At 37.2% G+C, this 16,142-nt stretch overlaps 2 protein-coding genes across 2 annotated transcripts in view; one reads left to right on the top strand and one right to left on the bottom strand.

Moving 5' to 3' along the window:
• The window catches only part of ncoa1 (nuclear receptor coactivator 1), a 72,303-nt gene extending 69,249 nt beyond the window's left edge, over positions 1-3,054 (bottom strand). The window contains exon 1 of the mRNA XM_084090520.1: positions 2,046-3,054. The gene's annotated coding sequence lies outside the window, so the exon portion shown is untranslated. The remainder of the gene's footprint in view (positions 1-2,045) is intronic.
• Positions 3,055-4,303: 1,249 nt separating this feature from the next.
• Positions 4,304-9,213, top strand: rpl7l1 (ribosomal protein L7-like 1). Its single transcript, XM_084090517.1, has 6 exons — positions 4,304-4,423; positions 5,960-6,065; positions 6,151-6,314; positions 6,596-6,733; positions 8,271-8,380; positions 8,737-9,213. Exons 1-6 carry the CDS (start codon positions 4,410-4,412, stop codon positions 8,943-8,945), a joined length of 741 nt encoding a protein of 246 aa, XP_083946643.1. The 5' UTR covers positions 4,304-4,409; the 3' UTR covers positions 8,946-9,213.
• The last annotated feature ends 6,929 nt before the right edge of the window (positions 9,214-16,142 follow it).

Genomic DNA, 16,142 nt, shown 5'->3' with positions numbered 1-16,142 from the left:
TCCAACCTGTTAACATGGGAGCCGAAATAAAAACGGCCATGCCACGCAGTCAGTGTGTCGCCGGCCTTATTCAAGCGCGAATGAGAACCGTTTCGCGGGGGATCCCAGATGTGAAAAAAAAAACGAATGTCAAATTTTCAAATCGAATACCAACCCACCGAACGAATATTCAAATATTCGGGTCCAGCCCTATAGCCTAGTTTTACGTTTAGTACATTTTGCTTACTACTTATTTAGACAAGCAATTCCCGCACACTATCGTAACTTGCAAAGAAGTAATATTTATTCACACAACGTTTCGGTCACACGACCTTCATCAGGAGTGAACTCCTGATGAAGGTCGTGTGACCGAAACGTTGTGTGAATAAATATTACTTCTTTGCAAGTTACGATAGTGTGCGGGAATTGCTTGTCTATTGAAACGATCCACCTGGTCTTATTATCCTACGCACCTATTACCTGCAGGTGTGCGATGGAGCTTGTTTACTAATTGCTTACTACTTATTTAAAATAGTATAAAACTACTGTAGCCTACATATGTAATTATAAACGTTTTCATTATGATATTATTAATTTTACTTTACTAAAAAGATCTGAGTTCTTCCTCCACTGGTAGATATTAGAGAAATTAAGATTAAAAATAGAAGATAAGGTTTTGTCAGTGACACTTTTGATATATTTATTGATACAAGTTATGTTTTAAATAACGTGACTAAATTAAAAGACAAAGTGGTTAGTGAAGATTATGCAACAGTATTTAGAATATAATATAATATAAAATGCAATGCAAACTAGTTTGGTTACAGCTCAAATTCTCATTCTATCATTCACCCTGCCTCCATTACATATCTTTGTCACACAAGTGTTTGATCACCACATTTGAGTGATCATTGCAAAACGTTTATATATTTATTCTGTTTATACTGTGTATTCTATATACAGTACCCATCAAAAGTTTGTACACACCAAATGGAAAGTGTGTCCAAACTTACTGTACTATAATACACATAAATAATATTGCTACTGTATTATAATATACACATAAATAATATCGGCCGATATATCGGTATCTGGCTTTTTTTTATCGGTATCGGCATCGGCGCCCAAAAATCCATATCGGTCGGGCTCTAATTAATAATAGCAATAATAATAACAAAAGCTGAATGTTGTCAGAAAATCTTATATTACTCTTATTACTCGCAAATTATTGAAACACCTAACTGCAGTATCTCCATTCACCACTTCAAAAAACAATGCACTTAAAAAAGCCCTGAAGCACGTAGAATGAAATATGACAAGAAAAAAATTTATTCTATGCACCTGATCAGAAAAGAACATCAATAATTAGTATAATGTTATAAAAATAATAAAAATTGTATAAATATATAATTGCTATTTTATTGACAAAAATAAAAAATAACACTTATATTAACATATATATATATATATATATATATATATATATATATATATATATAATTATTATTATTATTAATTATTATATATAATAATTAATTACTAAATAACAATATATAATTGTTATTATTAATAACAACAATTATTCGTATATTATTATAGAAATAATAATAATAGAAGCTGAATATTGTCAGAAAATCCTATTCCTCTTATTAAACTCATCAGATTATTGAAAGATCTAACTGCAGTCTCAACTAGGCTAAATCAAAGCACTTCAGTTTCAAACGCTGTCAAACCTGAGGTGTCAGAATCCCTTGACATGACATTAGCTTGTTCTTCAAGCACTGAGAAAAATGAGAAACGCATCTAATTCAAAGCCTTTGATCGCGGATCTATATTTCAATGCATGAAAGGTAGAAATGATCATTTGCATTTCTGATCACTCAAAGCTGTCCGTGTAAACGCCACATCTTTCCCACCTGTCTGGTCAACTAGACCATATCTCTGTGCACTTTTGTTTATTATGGCTGTACAGAGCAAGTAACCTCTAACGTTAGCTGGTTCAGTCCTGCCACATGATCTCTCCGCTCAACATCAACAAATACACAACATGAATGCATTCCAGTTACCTCTTCAGTCCGTTCTCTTACAGATGCTCGTTGAACTCTGAGAAGGCTGGAGGATGATGTTTTCTGGCAAATACTGCCAGATGGAGCGATTAGTTATGCATTCAGTCAAATGCAAATATTTCTACAAGCCCAGCGTCTACAACCGAGGTTGCATTTGAGAGGTAAGTCGAGAAAAGCGGAGCTCATCTTACTCTGACAGAATAATTCCGTTAATGTGGTGCTGTGGTGTCCGTTAAACCTTCCAGTTGAAGGCTAGCTAAGCTAACGAGGTTAGCGGGCTAATTTCAGGAGCTATTTTAAATCCAGGTCGCAGTTTTTTCCTCGTTGAATTCTGGATGTTTGTTGTTGCAAATGCACTTGGTTGACGATAAGCTACTTCTTTATTCCGTCGCGAAGCTGCAGTGCTGCTGTCATCCAAGTCAAGTGGTCATTTGTATGTTTAATTCTCGCGTTCATCTCTCCCCACCGCCATTTTCATCCTCGAGCTACACAAACAAACAGGAGGATCGCTCACGTCACGCAGAAGGTACGCGACTGCGCTGATCTCTATGGCATAGTTGGAGGCGGTTGCATAACGACGCATGCCTTGGAGATCTGATTGGCTAGGCAGGTTTGTGTGTGATTGAGGAATCGCTGGGTTGCGTAACTTGCGTACGTAGTGCATGAACGTACAATGACGGGAGGCCCATCATGCTCCAAGTTTTCGTTGAATTTACTGTGAACTTCACGTGACTTGTGTTTTTCCTCATGTTTCCTTTTCCGATGCATAAAAAAATATATCTGAAACTATTATGATTATGTTTGATAACGCTGGGTTTATAGGGTGGCAGGTAGTGTTTTTATTTTGTCTTCCCACGTGGAAAATATGAGTGGCACAGGGGGAAAAGGGAGTTAAAGTCACCATGAAATCAAAATTGACACTTTATTTATTTTATTTGTATTTTTTTTTAAATACTGCAGTATTTATTAAGATTTATCCTTGCACATTTTTTTATTCATGTAGCTATACCCTTGCAGTCTTTATTCAAAATAACTTTCCCTCCCACTTAAAGGGATAGTTTACCCAAAAATGAAAGTGTTGTCATCATTCACTCACTCTCATGTTGTTCAAAACCTGTATGAGTTTCTTTCTTCTGTTAAACACAAACAAAGATATTTTAAAGAATGTCAGTAACCAAACAGTTGATGGCACCCATTGACTTCCATATGATTTTTTCCCTACTATGGAAGTCAATTGCTACTATCAACTGTTTGATTACAAACATTCTTTAAAATATCTTCTTTTGTGTTCAGTAGAAGAAAGAAACTCATACAGGTTTAGAACAATTTGAGGGTGAGTAAATTATGACAACATTTTCATTTTTGGGTGAACTATCCCTTTAAATAAAACATATCTTGTCTGGTGATGTTTACTGGCGTGAGGGTGGGACAACCTGTCACTCACATGAGATCACAGCAATAACAATCCAACCATCCAATCAATTCCTGATGGACAAAATCAAGTCATTTTTTCTTGTTCAAGAAACCTTTTCGCTCTGATATATTTCACAATAGGAAGAAAAAACTACCACAACATCTGTTTCATGCCGACTTTAAGGATGAAACAAGTAACAAGTATAGGTAATTTACATGACCAATTACAGTTTTACTGCATGTCCCATTTTATATTTCTCACTCAACACCTGTTGAAAGCATCAGTCACTTAAAAATGCTACTGACTATGTGCTATAATTAATGTAATTGACTAAAGAATGCAGAGAAGATCATTAGATAAATAGATTTTCTTAGCTAACTTTGGCCACAGGACGCTGAGGAGATTAAAAAATAGCCACAAATAGATGCTGAAAGGTAAGAATGTAATATTTTAGTTAAATAAATGTTTGATTAACAGACTGCAGAAGGTATGTGGAAGCATTTGGACAGAGATTATTGCTGCTGAATTTATTATTATTATTATTATTATTATTAAATAAGTGACATAAAACAGGCACCAAGTCACTCCAAGCAAAGATTAAAAATAATAATAATTAATATTATAAAAATATTTCATAGCTTTTTTTCTCAAACGATGTACCTTTTACATTTTTCACAGCTTTTTAAGTGACTTAATTAAAAAGAGTGCTGAAGAAAATAAATAGAATAAATGTTTTTTAAACATAATGTTTTTGTTAAAATTCACAGCATGTGTGCAAATTTTAATTTGATATCGGTGGAGTAATCACATGGTGGTGAACGTGAGTGTGAGAAACGGATCCTAGTGAGTGAAATGTGTAATAGTCACTCCAGAGGGAAAGGCGGCAGTATTACACAGAATACTGGCGAAATCAAAACGTCATTTGTGTGCGACGGGTCACAGCAAACGCGATGGCAGAACCTGGGTACGTATTTGATAATCTTAAACGATCTGTGATGAATTTCTAAAATATCCTTTCATATTTTTACTTTTTAGTATCCATATAATGTCACTATTTTTGTGGTACAATTATTTTTTTCGGGTAACACGATATAAACCGAAGAATAGAGAATTAAGTGGAACATGTTTTCACATGGAGCATCTGAGCTGATAGCAGCTTACCCTCAGCGCGCGAATACTGAATTAAATTGTCTTTCACGTCTTGCGCTTATACGGACGAATTCACACAAAATTCTGTAAAAACGCCCGCACTCACTGCCGCATTCTGGGTCAGTTGCAGAGGTGTTATAGTAGGCCTACATGCTTGATAGCCTGAATCACAATAGTTGAAATAGAGATTTTTTTTTTTTTTTACACTAGAGAAGTTGAAATGGTCCAAGCCAAAATTTTCTCACTTAAAAAATGATTTCAACAAATAACGCAACAAATAACGGCGCGCTTGTTCATTTTATTCGCATTGAAGCAATAGCCGATCAAGCATTTGGTTAACAGAATCAGAAAAAAACATTGTTGTTCCATTGTTATGGAATATTAGAAGTAAAAACATCAACATAACACTCATGGGCATCAATCACTTCACTGAATACTTGCCAGTTAAGAAATAAATTACCTAACGATCCATTCGTTTTCAAAACCAAAAATAGTGACATCATATGGATACTAAAAAGTAAAAATATGAAAGGATATTTTAGAAATTAATCACAGATCTATTCTATTCTTCTTTATATGGATTATCAGCAGGTTAGCTTTTCTATGTGCACTAGAGTTATAGTATGCAGCATTATGGCGCTTTTCCACTACACTGTACCAGCTCAGCTCGGCTCGACTCTGTTTGGTTTTCCACTGTGTAAAAGTTGTACCTGTACATGCTTCCAGGTACTTTTTTTCGTACCACCTCCGGCGAGGTTCTAATAAGCGAGCTGAGGCGATACTAAAATGTGACGTGAAAACACGACAGATTGCTGATTGGTCAGAGAGAATCGTCACTATTCACTGCGTCATCATTGCACGCGCCAGATGGAGTATCCTGAATAAAAAAACAGCAGTTTGGTTTCGGACCAAACTGAAAAGTCCGAAAGTCCGGACCAAACAAGGTAGGTGTGAAAGGGCCCTAAGTCACGGCATTTTCCTGCGGCGTCGCTATGGAGGTACTATCTGCAATGGAAAACGGAGCGAAAAGCGAGTCGAGTTGAGCTGGTGCTGGTAATGGAAAAGCGCCATTAGTATCATTTGTACTGACAGCATTTTCTCTCAGCTGTAAACCAGGGGGCCAATGTTTCATAAAAAATTTAAGCTTCCCTGGGCGCCACCATTGATTAGCAGACCATCACCTGCTGTTAGCATTCCATTGACTCCCATTCATTTTGGCGTCACTTTATTGGAGTTGGAGTTGCATGTACTTTACGTCGGATGCCGATCGCGATGCGAGGAGTTTGAATAATAATTTAATTTTGTGTACTTTTTTGTGTATTATTTATTCATATTTTGTCTTGTTCAAAAGGGAGAGAGTAATCAAGCTTGTTCCTGAGAACCTTCTCAAGAAACGGAAAGCGTACCAGGCTATCAAAGCCACTCAAGCCAAACTTGCATTACAGCAGAAGAGAAAAGTGAGAATTCCTCCCTTGTAACCAGTTTTTGTTTATAGTTCAATAATGGTTTCAGAACAAAACTGAAATTGTCAAATTTTCACAGGACAAAAAAGGAATTCCCTTGAAGTTTAAGCGCTTAGAGGAGTTTTTGATAAACAGCAAGAGGAAGCATCGAGATGAGACACGACTCGCCAGACTCAAAGAAAGACCTCCACCGGCCATGCCGCCAGCGAAGAACGGTCTGGTGTTCGCTGCCCGCATCAGAGAGTAATTTCTACTTATGCATCGTTCACATTGACATTAAAATTATAGTTCACCCAAAAATAAAAATTGAAATCAGTGACTCATTCTCATGCCATTTCAAACCTGACCAAAAAAATAAATAAACCCTACAAGAAATATATTTTGTGTTCTACAAGAAGATAGAAACACATACAGGTTTGAAGCATCATGAGGGTGAGTAAATGACAGAATTTTTGTTTTGGGGTCAATTATGTACTGTTCTACATCTGCTTGGTGGTTTAATTTTCCCGTATGATTGCTTGTAGGATCAAAGGTGTGAGCCCCAAAGTGATGAAGGTCGTTCAGATGCTGAGGCTGAGAAAGATCTTCAGTGGCACCTTTGTGAAAGTCAACAAGACTTCCGTAAAAATGCTTAAGACTGTGGAACCTTATGTTGCCTGGGGGTGAGTAATTATAATGTTCCTTTTTTGCACATAACGACTAAAGGCTGGAAAGCACTACATGACTTAAAGGAACCGTATGTAAGAAATGTATTTCAATTAATCATAAAATGGCCCTGATGTGTCACTAGACATTAAGAAATCATGTTCATTTCAAATACTTTTATCACTGACAACAGTAGTCTGGCCAGGATATTGTCATTTAAAAGTGAAGTTGCAGCCCTCAACTGATGTTGATGTTGTCATGTTGTGTTTTGGCCTGATGCCCCACCCTCCACCTATCTACCAATCACGAAGTCAGTAGTGTTTCGGCATCCGGGTTGCCAGCTCTGCTCTAGTAACCACAGCTGCAGCTACAAACGTGTCGGATAAAAAATGTCTAACGTTACGAAACCTAAAAGACCTCGTTATGAATCCGAAATACATCGTGACAAAGTCCGAAATAAAACAAGGATTTGTATAGGAGATGCCTTTGAAAGATGGAGACGTTTTGTTTTTCATGCAAGTTCTACAGCCAAAAATAGTAGAATGTCATGTAATCTTTCACATCACATATTTTAGCGTTATGGACGTGTACTGCAGGGTAAGTTAAAAAATACAGCTGGTCGCTTTCACTTATAGCGTCAGCTAAATGAATAGCTGTATCTTTGATATGTTACACATAGTGACTTAGGCTTGTGCTTGTACTTACGTTAATGACAGATACCTACCGTTACAAGTTAGACTAACAGCTACTGTTCTAACAATGTACTGTCACATACGAGCGTACATCTTTACGATTATATTTGGCTAATCGCCATTTAGTAAATTTTTGCGATACATAATTACTTCGAAAAACATCTCTCATGAAGCATAAACATAATTAACAGAAGAAAAAAAACTTACTGTGTAGGACTCGTCACTTGCCATTGGAAGCTCCTTGTAGCAGCCTACGTTCCTGCTGGATCCTGCAGCCTAGCAGGCAACCAGGAGTCAGGGGGGAGGGGGAGGGGATACACCGCTCTACAGTAATTTGAAAGTGATTGCAGTACCAGTTTTGGCCACAATCTTACATACGGTTCCTTTAAAGTCGGCATGAAACAGAAGTTATGGCGGTGTTTTATGAGTAACATTAAACAGTCTGTGTAAATAAACATTTATGCTATTTCAGATGCAGCTTTTGTTCCACCTTTTCAGTGTAAAGATGGCTTTTGTTAATGATAAAATTTGATTGGTAACAGTCTGGTATTCTGATTGATTTAATAAGTATTTGGTTAAATTTAAATTTAAGTTACATTCCGCTGTTGCAAATCCGTTGACTTTATTTATTTACCAGGAAAGGAGTGGTTTTGATGCAGAGTCACAGAGTTGTTGTTTGTGTCTCTTATAACAGATTTTTTTTTATTTAAACTGATGAAAATTGAGATCCTGTGGTAAATAATAGTGAAAATTTACTTTTTATTACTGTTGTTCCATTATTACCCCTTAAATTCATTATTTAAATGGGTGTATTTCTTTAATTGATTTGTACTGGTTTGATTTATTGTGATCTCTTTAACAGGTATCCCAACTTGAAATCAGTCCGTGAGCTCATATTAAAAAGAGGTCAGACAAAGATTGCTAAGAGAAAGATTCCTCTGACCGACAATGCACTTATAGAGAAGCATCTCGGTAAGTAAATGATGTGGTATATACATCTCATTCAGTGGGATGCTGAGCATTTTGGGCTACATAACATTAAACTTTAAGGAGCAGCTTAAACAAGGAAAAGGAAATGTGTAATTACCATTTGCAAAGAATTTTATTTTTTTTAAGATGGGGCAAACTATATTGGACTTGACTGCACAATCCCTTTTACTCGCTTGTAAATTTAGTCTCTACTTAAGTTTGAAAGACACAGTGGCAAAATAAATTCTTAGATATTCTGTAATGGCGTGATTGTCTAATAGTGTTCATATTCTTAATAGCAATTAAAAATGTAAATAAAATGAACAGTCTGAACATGTTTCTTTTCTTTGTTTCTCAAGGACAATATGGGATCATCTGTTTGGAGGACCTTATACATGAGATCTATTCTGCTGGAAAGAACTTCAGGGTGGCAAACAACTTCCTGTTGCCATTCCATTTGTCAGTACCAAGACATGCTGCTAGAGACAAAGTTGGACTACTGAAAGATGTTGGAGACCCTGGACCCAGAGCTGAGGATATAAATAAAGTCATCAGGAAACTCAACTGAGCTAATGGACTCTCATGGACCGTTGTTTTGTTTCCTTCCTCCAGATTGCACCATCAAAAAGGAGAGAACAGAGCCTGTTTCACAATTCTGTTAAAACTGAACGTGCAGTTTAAATGGACGTTTCCTTTGAATAATTCAGTGTTCAATACTGACCTCTGAATAGTTGAAATAACATGGGAAAGCATACAGTATTTCAAAACAATATTTGTTTCTAATTGTAAAATTTATTGTGCATTATTTTTATTAAACAATGCAAAGTTTCACCCTGTTACAATCTTGTTTTTTTCTCCATAAGTTTTTCTGAGGATGTTACATTCAGAAGTGAGTCTACCTATGCTGCATTCCATTTTTAGGCTTCAGACTCCACAGTGAGAGCTGATGAGGGTCAAAGGGTGAAGGGCTCAACAATAACTTTCAAACTACAGTAATTCACACTTTTTAAACCTTTTTTGTTGTTGCACTTTTTGTTTGAAATGAAACTACAACATGGCTGTCATGATTATTGTCCCCTAAATGTGTTGTTAACATCACATTAGTAACAACAATTAACAACATTTTATATAAATTGAAAAATTAAACCATTTTAATACATTTCTTTATGACATTATTATTTATAAAAAGATGACTCTTTTTTCATGTATTTTTTTCTACACAAACACCAGTTTTTCAAAATCTTACTTTTAACATATTTCCAAGACAACCACATAAATGTTGTGAAAAAAGTGTATGTGTGGGTGTATATATACACACACCTTGTATATATCTTGCCTCGTATCAATGGTTCAGGCTGCTGGTGGTGTAATGATGTGGGGAATCTTTTCTTGGCATAATTAGAACCAATTGATCTTCGTTTAAATGCCGCAGCCTTCTGTGTTGTTAGTATTGTTGCCAGGGTTTGAAATGAACCTTTTCACCCACCGGCCAATTTGGCTACTAAATTTTTAAGTTACCACGGCCAACAAAAAAAAAGAAGAAATTAACCAGATTTACTACATCACAGCTATATAATTTGGATTTCATAGAATAATTTCTTATTCAAACAAAATCCTGTCATCCAGCAATCTCCTCCCTTACTCATCCCTTTCACCAAAAATGTGCATTAGGTGGACAGATCAATACAGTACAAAGAACAATAGGATGTTGGAAAATAACAATGCATTTTCTGATTATGTTAACCAAATGCTTGATCGGCTATTGCTTCAATGCGAATAAAATGAACAAGCATGCCGTTATTTGTTGAAATAATTTTTTAAGTGAGAAAATTTTGGCTTGGGCCATTTCAACTTCTCTAGTGTAAAAAAACCAAAAAATTCTCTATTTCAACTATTGTGATTCAGGCTTTCAAGCATGTAGTCCTACTATAACACCTCGGCAACTGACCCAGAATGCGGCAGTGAGTGCGGGGGTAATTTATTTGGTAATCACATTATTTATTTGAGAACAATGCCTTATTTTATTTTTTTACATTTTTTTCATTGTCAAATCTGCATTTTGTTGATGCCTTGCCTGTTTTTTTGCTGTTGTCTCCACGAGAGTTTGTAATAAACATTAATAAATAAATAAAATTAAAATAAAAAAAGGCAGTGAGTGCGGGCGTTTTTACATAATATATGATAAGTGACTGTGTGAATTCGTCCGTACAAGCGCAAGACGTGAAAGACAATTTAATTCAGTATTCGCGCGCTGAGACCTAGTCCTAGTCCTCTAGTCTTCGGTTTATATCGTGTTACCCGAAAAAAAATAATTGTACCACAAAAATAGTGACATTATATGGATACTAAAAAGTAAAAATATGAAAGGATATTTTAGAAATTCATCACAGATTGTTTAAGATTTTTCTGTCAACTTAAATTGGCACCCAGGTTCTGCGTTTGCGGTGACCCGTCGCACACAGATGACGTTTTGATTTCGCCAGTATTCTGTGTAATACTGCCGCCTTTCCCTCTGGAGTGACTATTACACATTTCACTCACTATGATCCGTTTCTCACACTCACGTTCACCACATTGTGATTACTCCACCGATATCAAATTAAAATTTGCACACATGCTGTGAATTTTAACAAAAACATTGTTACAACGTCATACAAAACAAAAAAGAGGCTATCTATTTATTTTCTTCAGCACTCTTTTAATTAAGTCACTTAAAAAGCTGTGAAAAATGTAAAAGGTACATCGTTTGAGAAAAAAAAGCTATGAAATATATTTAGAATATTAATTATTATTATTTTTAATCTTTGCTTGGAGTGACTTTATTTAATAATAATAATAGGCTAATAATAAATTCAGCAGCAATAATCTCTGTCCAAATGCTTCCACATACCTTCTGCAGTCTGTTAATCAAACATTTATTTAACTAAAATGTTACATTCTTACCTTTCAGCATCTATTTGTGGCTATTTTTTAATCTCCTCAGCGTCCTGTGGCCAAAATTAGCTAAGAAAATCTATTTATCTAATGATCTTCTCTGCATTCTTTAGTCAATTAAATTAATTATAGCACACAGTCAGTATAGATTTGTTAAATAATTGCCTATTTCTGGGATTTATGTGGAATAAAATCATTGCTAAAAACAAAAATCATGCATAGCATTTTTAAGTGACTGAGAATATATCCTCAGCTCTGGGTCCAGGGTCTCCAACATCTTTCAGTAGTCCAACTTTGTCTCTATACTAGCAGCATGTCTTGGTACTGACAAATGGAATGGCAACAGGAAGTTGTTTGCCACCCTGAAGTTCTTTCTACAACCAGGCGGTCAGGGTTTCATATTATTTTGAAGGTACCCCCGTGAGCCGCCATTGGCTAACAAGCCTTCACCTGCTGTTAGCATCCCATTGACTCCCATTCATTTTCGCGTCACTTTGACAGCGAATAACTTTACATCTGAGGCGTTTAAAGACTCCATTTGTCCATTGTTTATTTCTAAAGAAACACGACAATGTATAAAAGGCTCCATTACCTTGTATCTTACGTTATGGCCCCGTAGAAGCAGTTTTTGTAAAAGTAGGCTAACGATTGCGTCATAACCACGCGACTCTCTGGAAATTACCGTAGAGACAGGAAGAGAAGCTCGCAATCAATCGGGGGGACGTGGAGGCATAAAGTCCGATAAAGTAAAGGGAGAAGCCCATAGAGAGTCATGACGTTGCTCCTGCTCCTAGCTCATGGACAGCTCCTACTCACACTCTCCGTCTCTGCGAGATTCGGAAGGGAATGGTTCCGATTTCGCTTGGCACGGCTACTAGAAAACTTACAACTGTCAGGCAGGCTGCTCATGTCACATCCACGTCGTCAAGCTCAGTTTGAGTCTGCGCAGTACGCTCGGCAATCAGGAAGTGACTGCTTCTAATGTGCTTCAACTTCTCTCCGTTGAAACCTATGGGGTCGCTGTGTCCAGTTTATATACTGTCTATGTCCACAACTAACTTACTTCCGCGTTCTACTGTAATTTCCATAGACAGTAAAAGAAATGGACACAGCGACCCCATTGGATTCAACCAGAGCCCGTCTACGGAGAGCCTGCCCACTCCCTATTAAGTCCTACTGTACTGAATTTTGGTTGTAGTTCCACCAGAGTTCCACTGGGGGCAATCGCCCATGAGTGCAAAATGAATGGGAGTCTATGGGGCTAGGCGGCTAAATTGGTCTCTTTCACCCGATTGCCGTTGAGAAATCTCAGATTCGATTGAAGGTTTTGCAAGTTCAACATGGGTTATAGGTCGAAAGTTGAATGAACGAGTACTTATGTCCTTTCGATTTCTTACAGGTTGAGTTGTTGTTGCCCATAACACGCTAGCATTCTGCTAATGAACGCTGACTGGTCAGTGAAGGACTGATTACGACCAGAGATACCGCTTGATGGCATCGTGGCATCCGAAGTGGGACCAGAAACAAACAAAACAAAAACTCTTCTAGCACGTGTATTTACCTGTGTCAGCTGTGTTGTCGATGCCTCGAGAGAAAAGAAAGTGCAGAGCGCGAAAGCACCAAAGTGACTGAAGGATTGCCGTAAAGCAGTATCTCTGGTCGTACGATGTGTATGACGTCATTGACACTTTAAAATACTTTTTAAAGCAAATAAGTGACACTAAAAAATCTAACACCCAGCAATGTGTAATTTCTTTGCATCTCCTTTCGAATACAATATTCAAATTACTAGACAAAAAATTATATCCTGAGAAAAGTGGATTTTGATGGGTATAGCTCTATAGAGCTGGTAAGTCCCGCCCCTTCCGCTAACCCCACTGGACCTCTAGGTTGAAAAATCGTCAATGCAAGTGAATGTGAGAAAATAATTATTTTCTGGTCTCGTTTGAATTTTGCCATGAATGTGAACATATGTTGTCTGTGAATTTTTACTATAATTTTTCGTGTGAAGAATGCTACAATTTAGCGGGTAGAAGTTTGATACGGTTAGACTTTGTGTGAGAGCACTTTGTGGACTACAACTAGTTTTTACATCAGACGGGAATCTGAAGAAAGAACAGCCCATTTGTTTTGAATGGTGACATTTGGGTACAAAACACACAGGCATCTCGATCTGTCTCCATAGATTATCGCAGCATTAGCACCGTGATTTGACAAGTGGATGGAAAATGTGTTATGGGGTGACGTCACATAGGCGACATGTAGTCTTTCTCGTTATGTCTTTTCCACAACTGCTAGCCAAAGAATCATACAATATACTGTCAAACTCGTAACATGAAAAATTATATAAAAAATTCACAGACAACATATGTTCACATTCATGGCACAATTCAAACGGGACCAGAAAATAATTATTTTCTCATATTCACTTGCATTGACGATTTTTCAACCTAGAGGTCCACTTGGGGTTTTACGGATGGGCGGGACTTACCAGCTCTATAGACCTCCATTCATTCTCGCCTGCGAGCGCCCCCGCATGGACAGAGACGTGTTACTGCAGCCAGTCCAGAAACCGGAAGTAACCAGAGAGTGCCAATTCTCTTCCTATTAGACATTCTCTGATTCAACTGAGAAAAGTTAAGTCAATTAGAAGCACTCACTTCCTGATGGCTGAGCGTACTGCGCAGACTCAAACTGAGCTTGACGACGTAGATGTGACGTGAGCAACCTGTCTGTCTTCTAGTAGCTGTGCCAAGAGAAATCTGAATCATTCCCTTCCGAAACTTGCAGAGACGGAGAGTGTGAGTAGGAGGTGTCCATGAGCTAGGAGCAGGAGCAACTTTTGCTAAGTATTCTGATTAATTATTTTGTCATTTTGCCTCCACATCCCCCCGATTGCCCGCAAGCTTTTCCTCCTGTCCATACGGTAATCTCTCTACTGTGCGACAGAGAGTCGCGTGGTTATGACGCAATCGTTAGCCTATTTTTACAAAAACTGCTTCTACGGGGCCATAACGTAAGATACAAGGTAATGGAGCCTTTTATACATTTTCGTGTTTCTTTAGAAATAAATAATGGACAAATTGAGTCTTTAAACGCCTCAGATGTAAAGTTATTCGCTGTCAAAGTGACGCCAAAATGAATGGGAGTCAATGGAATGCTAACAGCAGGTGATGGTCTGCTAATCAATGGCGGCGCCCAGGGAAGCTTCAGTTTTTTATGAAACATTGGCCCCCTGGTAATTTCCGGTAACAGCGTTCAGCTCACCTCTACATGCAGAGTTACATAAAGAACGCAGATTATTACAACCTTTTATGCCTGTCAATTAATTAAAACATTGAATGTTCTCTGCATTAACCAAAATGATCTTGAACCTGCTGAAATGTTCCTATAAATATATTTTCTTTCCAACTGCATTTCTGAATAATAAAAAAAACTTCACTCGTAGAACGCAAGCTTCTGGTGGTTCTGTAGGCAAACATCAGTGCCTTCAATTTGACAGAAACTGATGAAGAGAGAGAGGTGACATATGTGCTTTCTTCTGTCCGTTAAAGACACTCACTGCTGCATTCTGGGTCAGATGCAGAGGTGTTATAGGCCTATATGCTGGAAAGCCTGAATTACAATAGTTGAAATAGAAACTTTTTTAATTTATTTTTTTACAATAGAGAAGTTGAAATGGTCAAAGCCAAAATTTTCTCACTTAAAAAATTATTTCAAGCTTTATTGTAATGTTTTACACAAGTGCAAAAGTAAAAGGGGACCACCACTACTGTAAGCAAATATAATATTGTTGCACCCTTTTCCTCTTGTGTGTGTGTGTGTGTATACACACTCACCAGTCACTTTAGGTACCGAGTTGGAGTTGATGCATATTTGTTGGCTGCACATCCATAATGTGAATCTCCAATTCCACCATATCCCAGAGGTGCTCTGTTGGATTGAGATCTGGTGATGTGGAGCCCATTTGAGTATAGTGAACTCATTCACTATATGTTCATGTTGAAGAAACCAGTTTGAGATGATTTGAGCTTTGTGACATGATGTGTTATCCTGCTGGAAGCATCAGAAGAAGATGGGTACACTGTGGTCATAAACGGATGGACATAATCAGCAACAATCAGGGTTTGAATTTGAATGAACACCCGCCAACTCGCCAAATGCGGGTAAAAAATCTCTATTTCAACTATTGTGATTCAGGCTTTCCAGCATGTAGGCCTACTATAACACCTCTGCAACTGACCCAGAATGCGGCAGTGAGAGTGGTCCTTAACGGACAGAAGAGAGCACATATTCTCATATATACTCTCGTTTCTGTAAAATTGAAGGCACATGATGTTTGCCTACAGAACCACCACTGGCTCCCTTCTACCTAAACTCACTATACTTAAGACTTATATGTGCGCTCCGAAGCTTGCGTTCTACAAGTGAAGTTTTTTTATTATTCAGAAATGCACAGCTGGAAAGAAAATATATTTATAGGAACATTTCAGCAGGTTCAAGATCATTTTGGTTAATGCAGAGAACACGATTCAATGTTTTAATTAATTGACAGGCATAAAACATTGTAATAATCTGCGTTCTTCTCATGAGTAACTCAGCATGTAGAGGTGAGCTGAACGCTGTTAGCGGAAATTACAGTGTAGTAATAAGTAAAACGCGGAAGTAAGTTAGTTGTGCAAGTTTCTCGCTTTGGAAAAAAAGCGTCCGCTAAATGATTCAATGTAAAAATATAAATGTAATTTTATGGAAAAATCCATAATATTTGAGGTTGTATTGCATTCAAGACTATTAATTTCTCCACAAACTGTAATATGGTTTCATTTTTTTA

This window comes from Abramis brama (assembly GCF_963993115.1).
Source record: "Abramis brama genome assembly, chromosome: 18".
Taxonomy (NCBI): domain Eukaryota; kingdom Metazoa; phylum Chordata; class Actinopteri; order Cypriniformes; family Leuciscidae; genus Abramis; species Abramis brama.
This window is presented reverse-complemented; position numbering and strand designations above follow the sequence as displayed.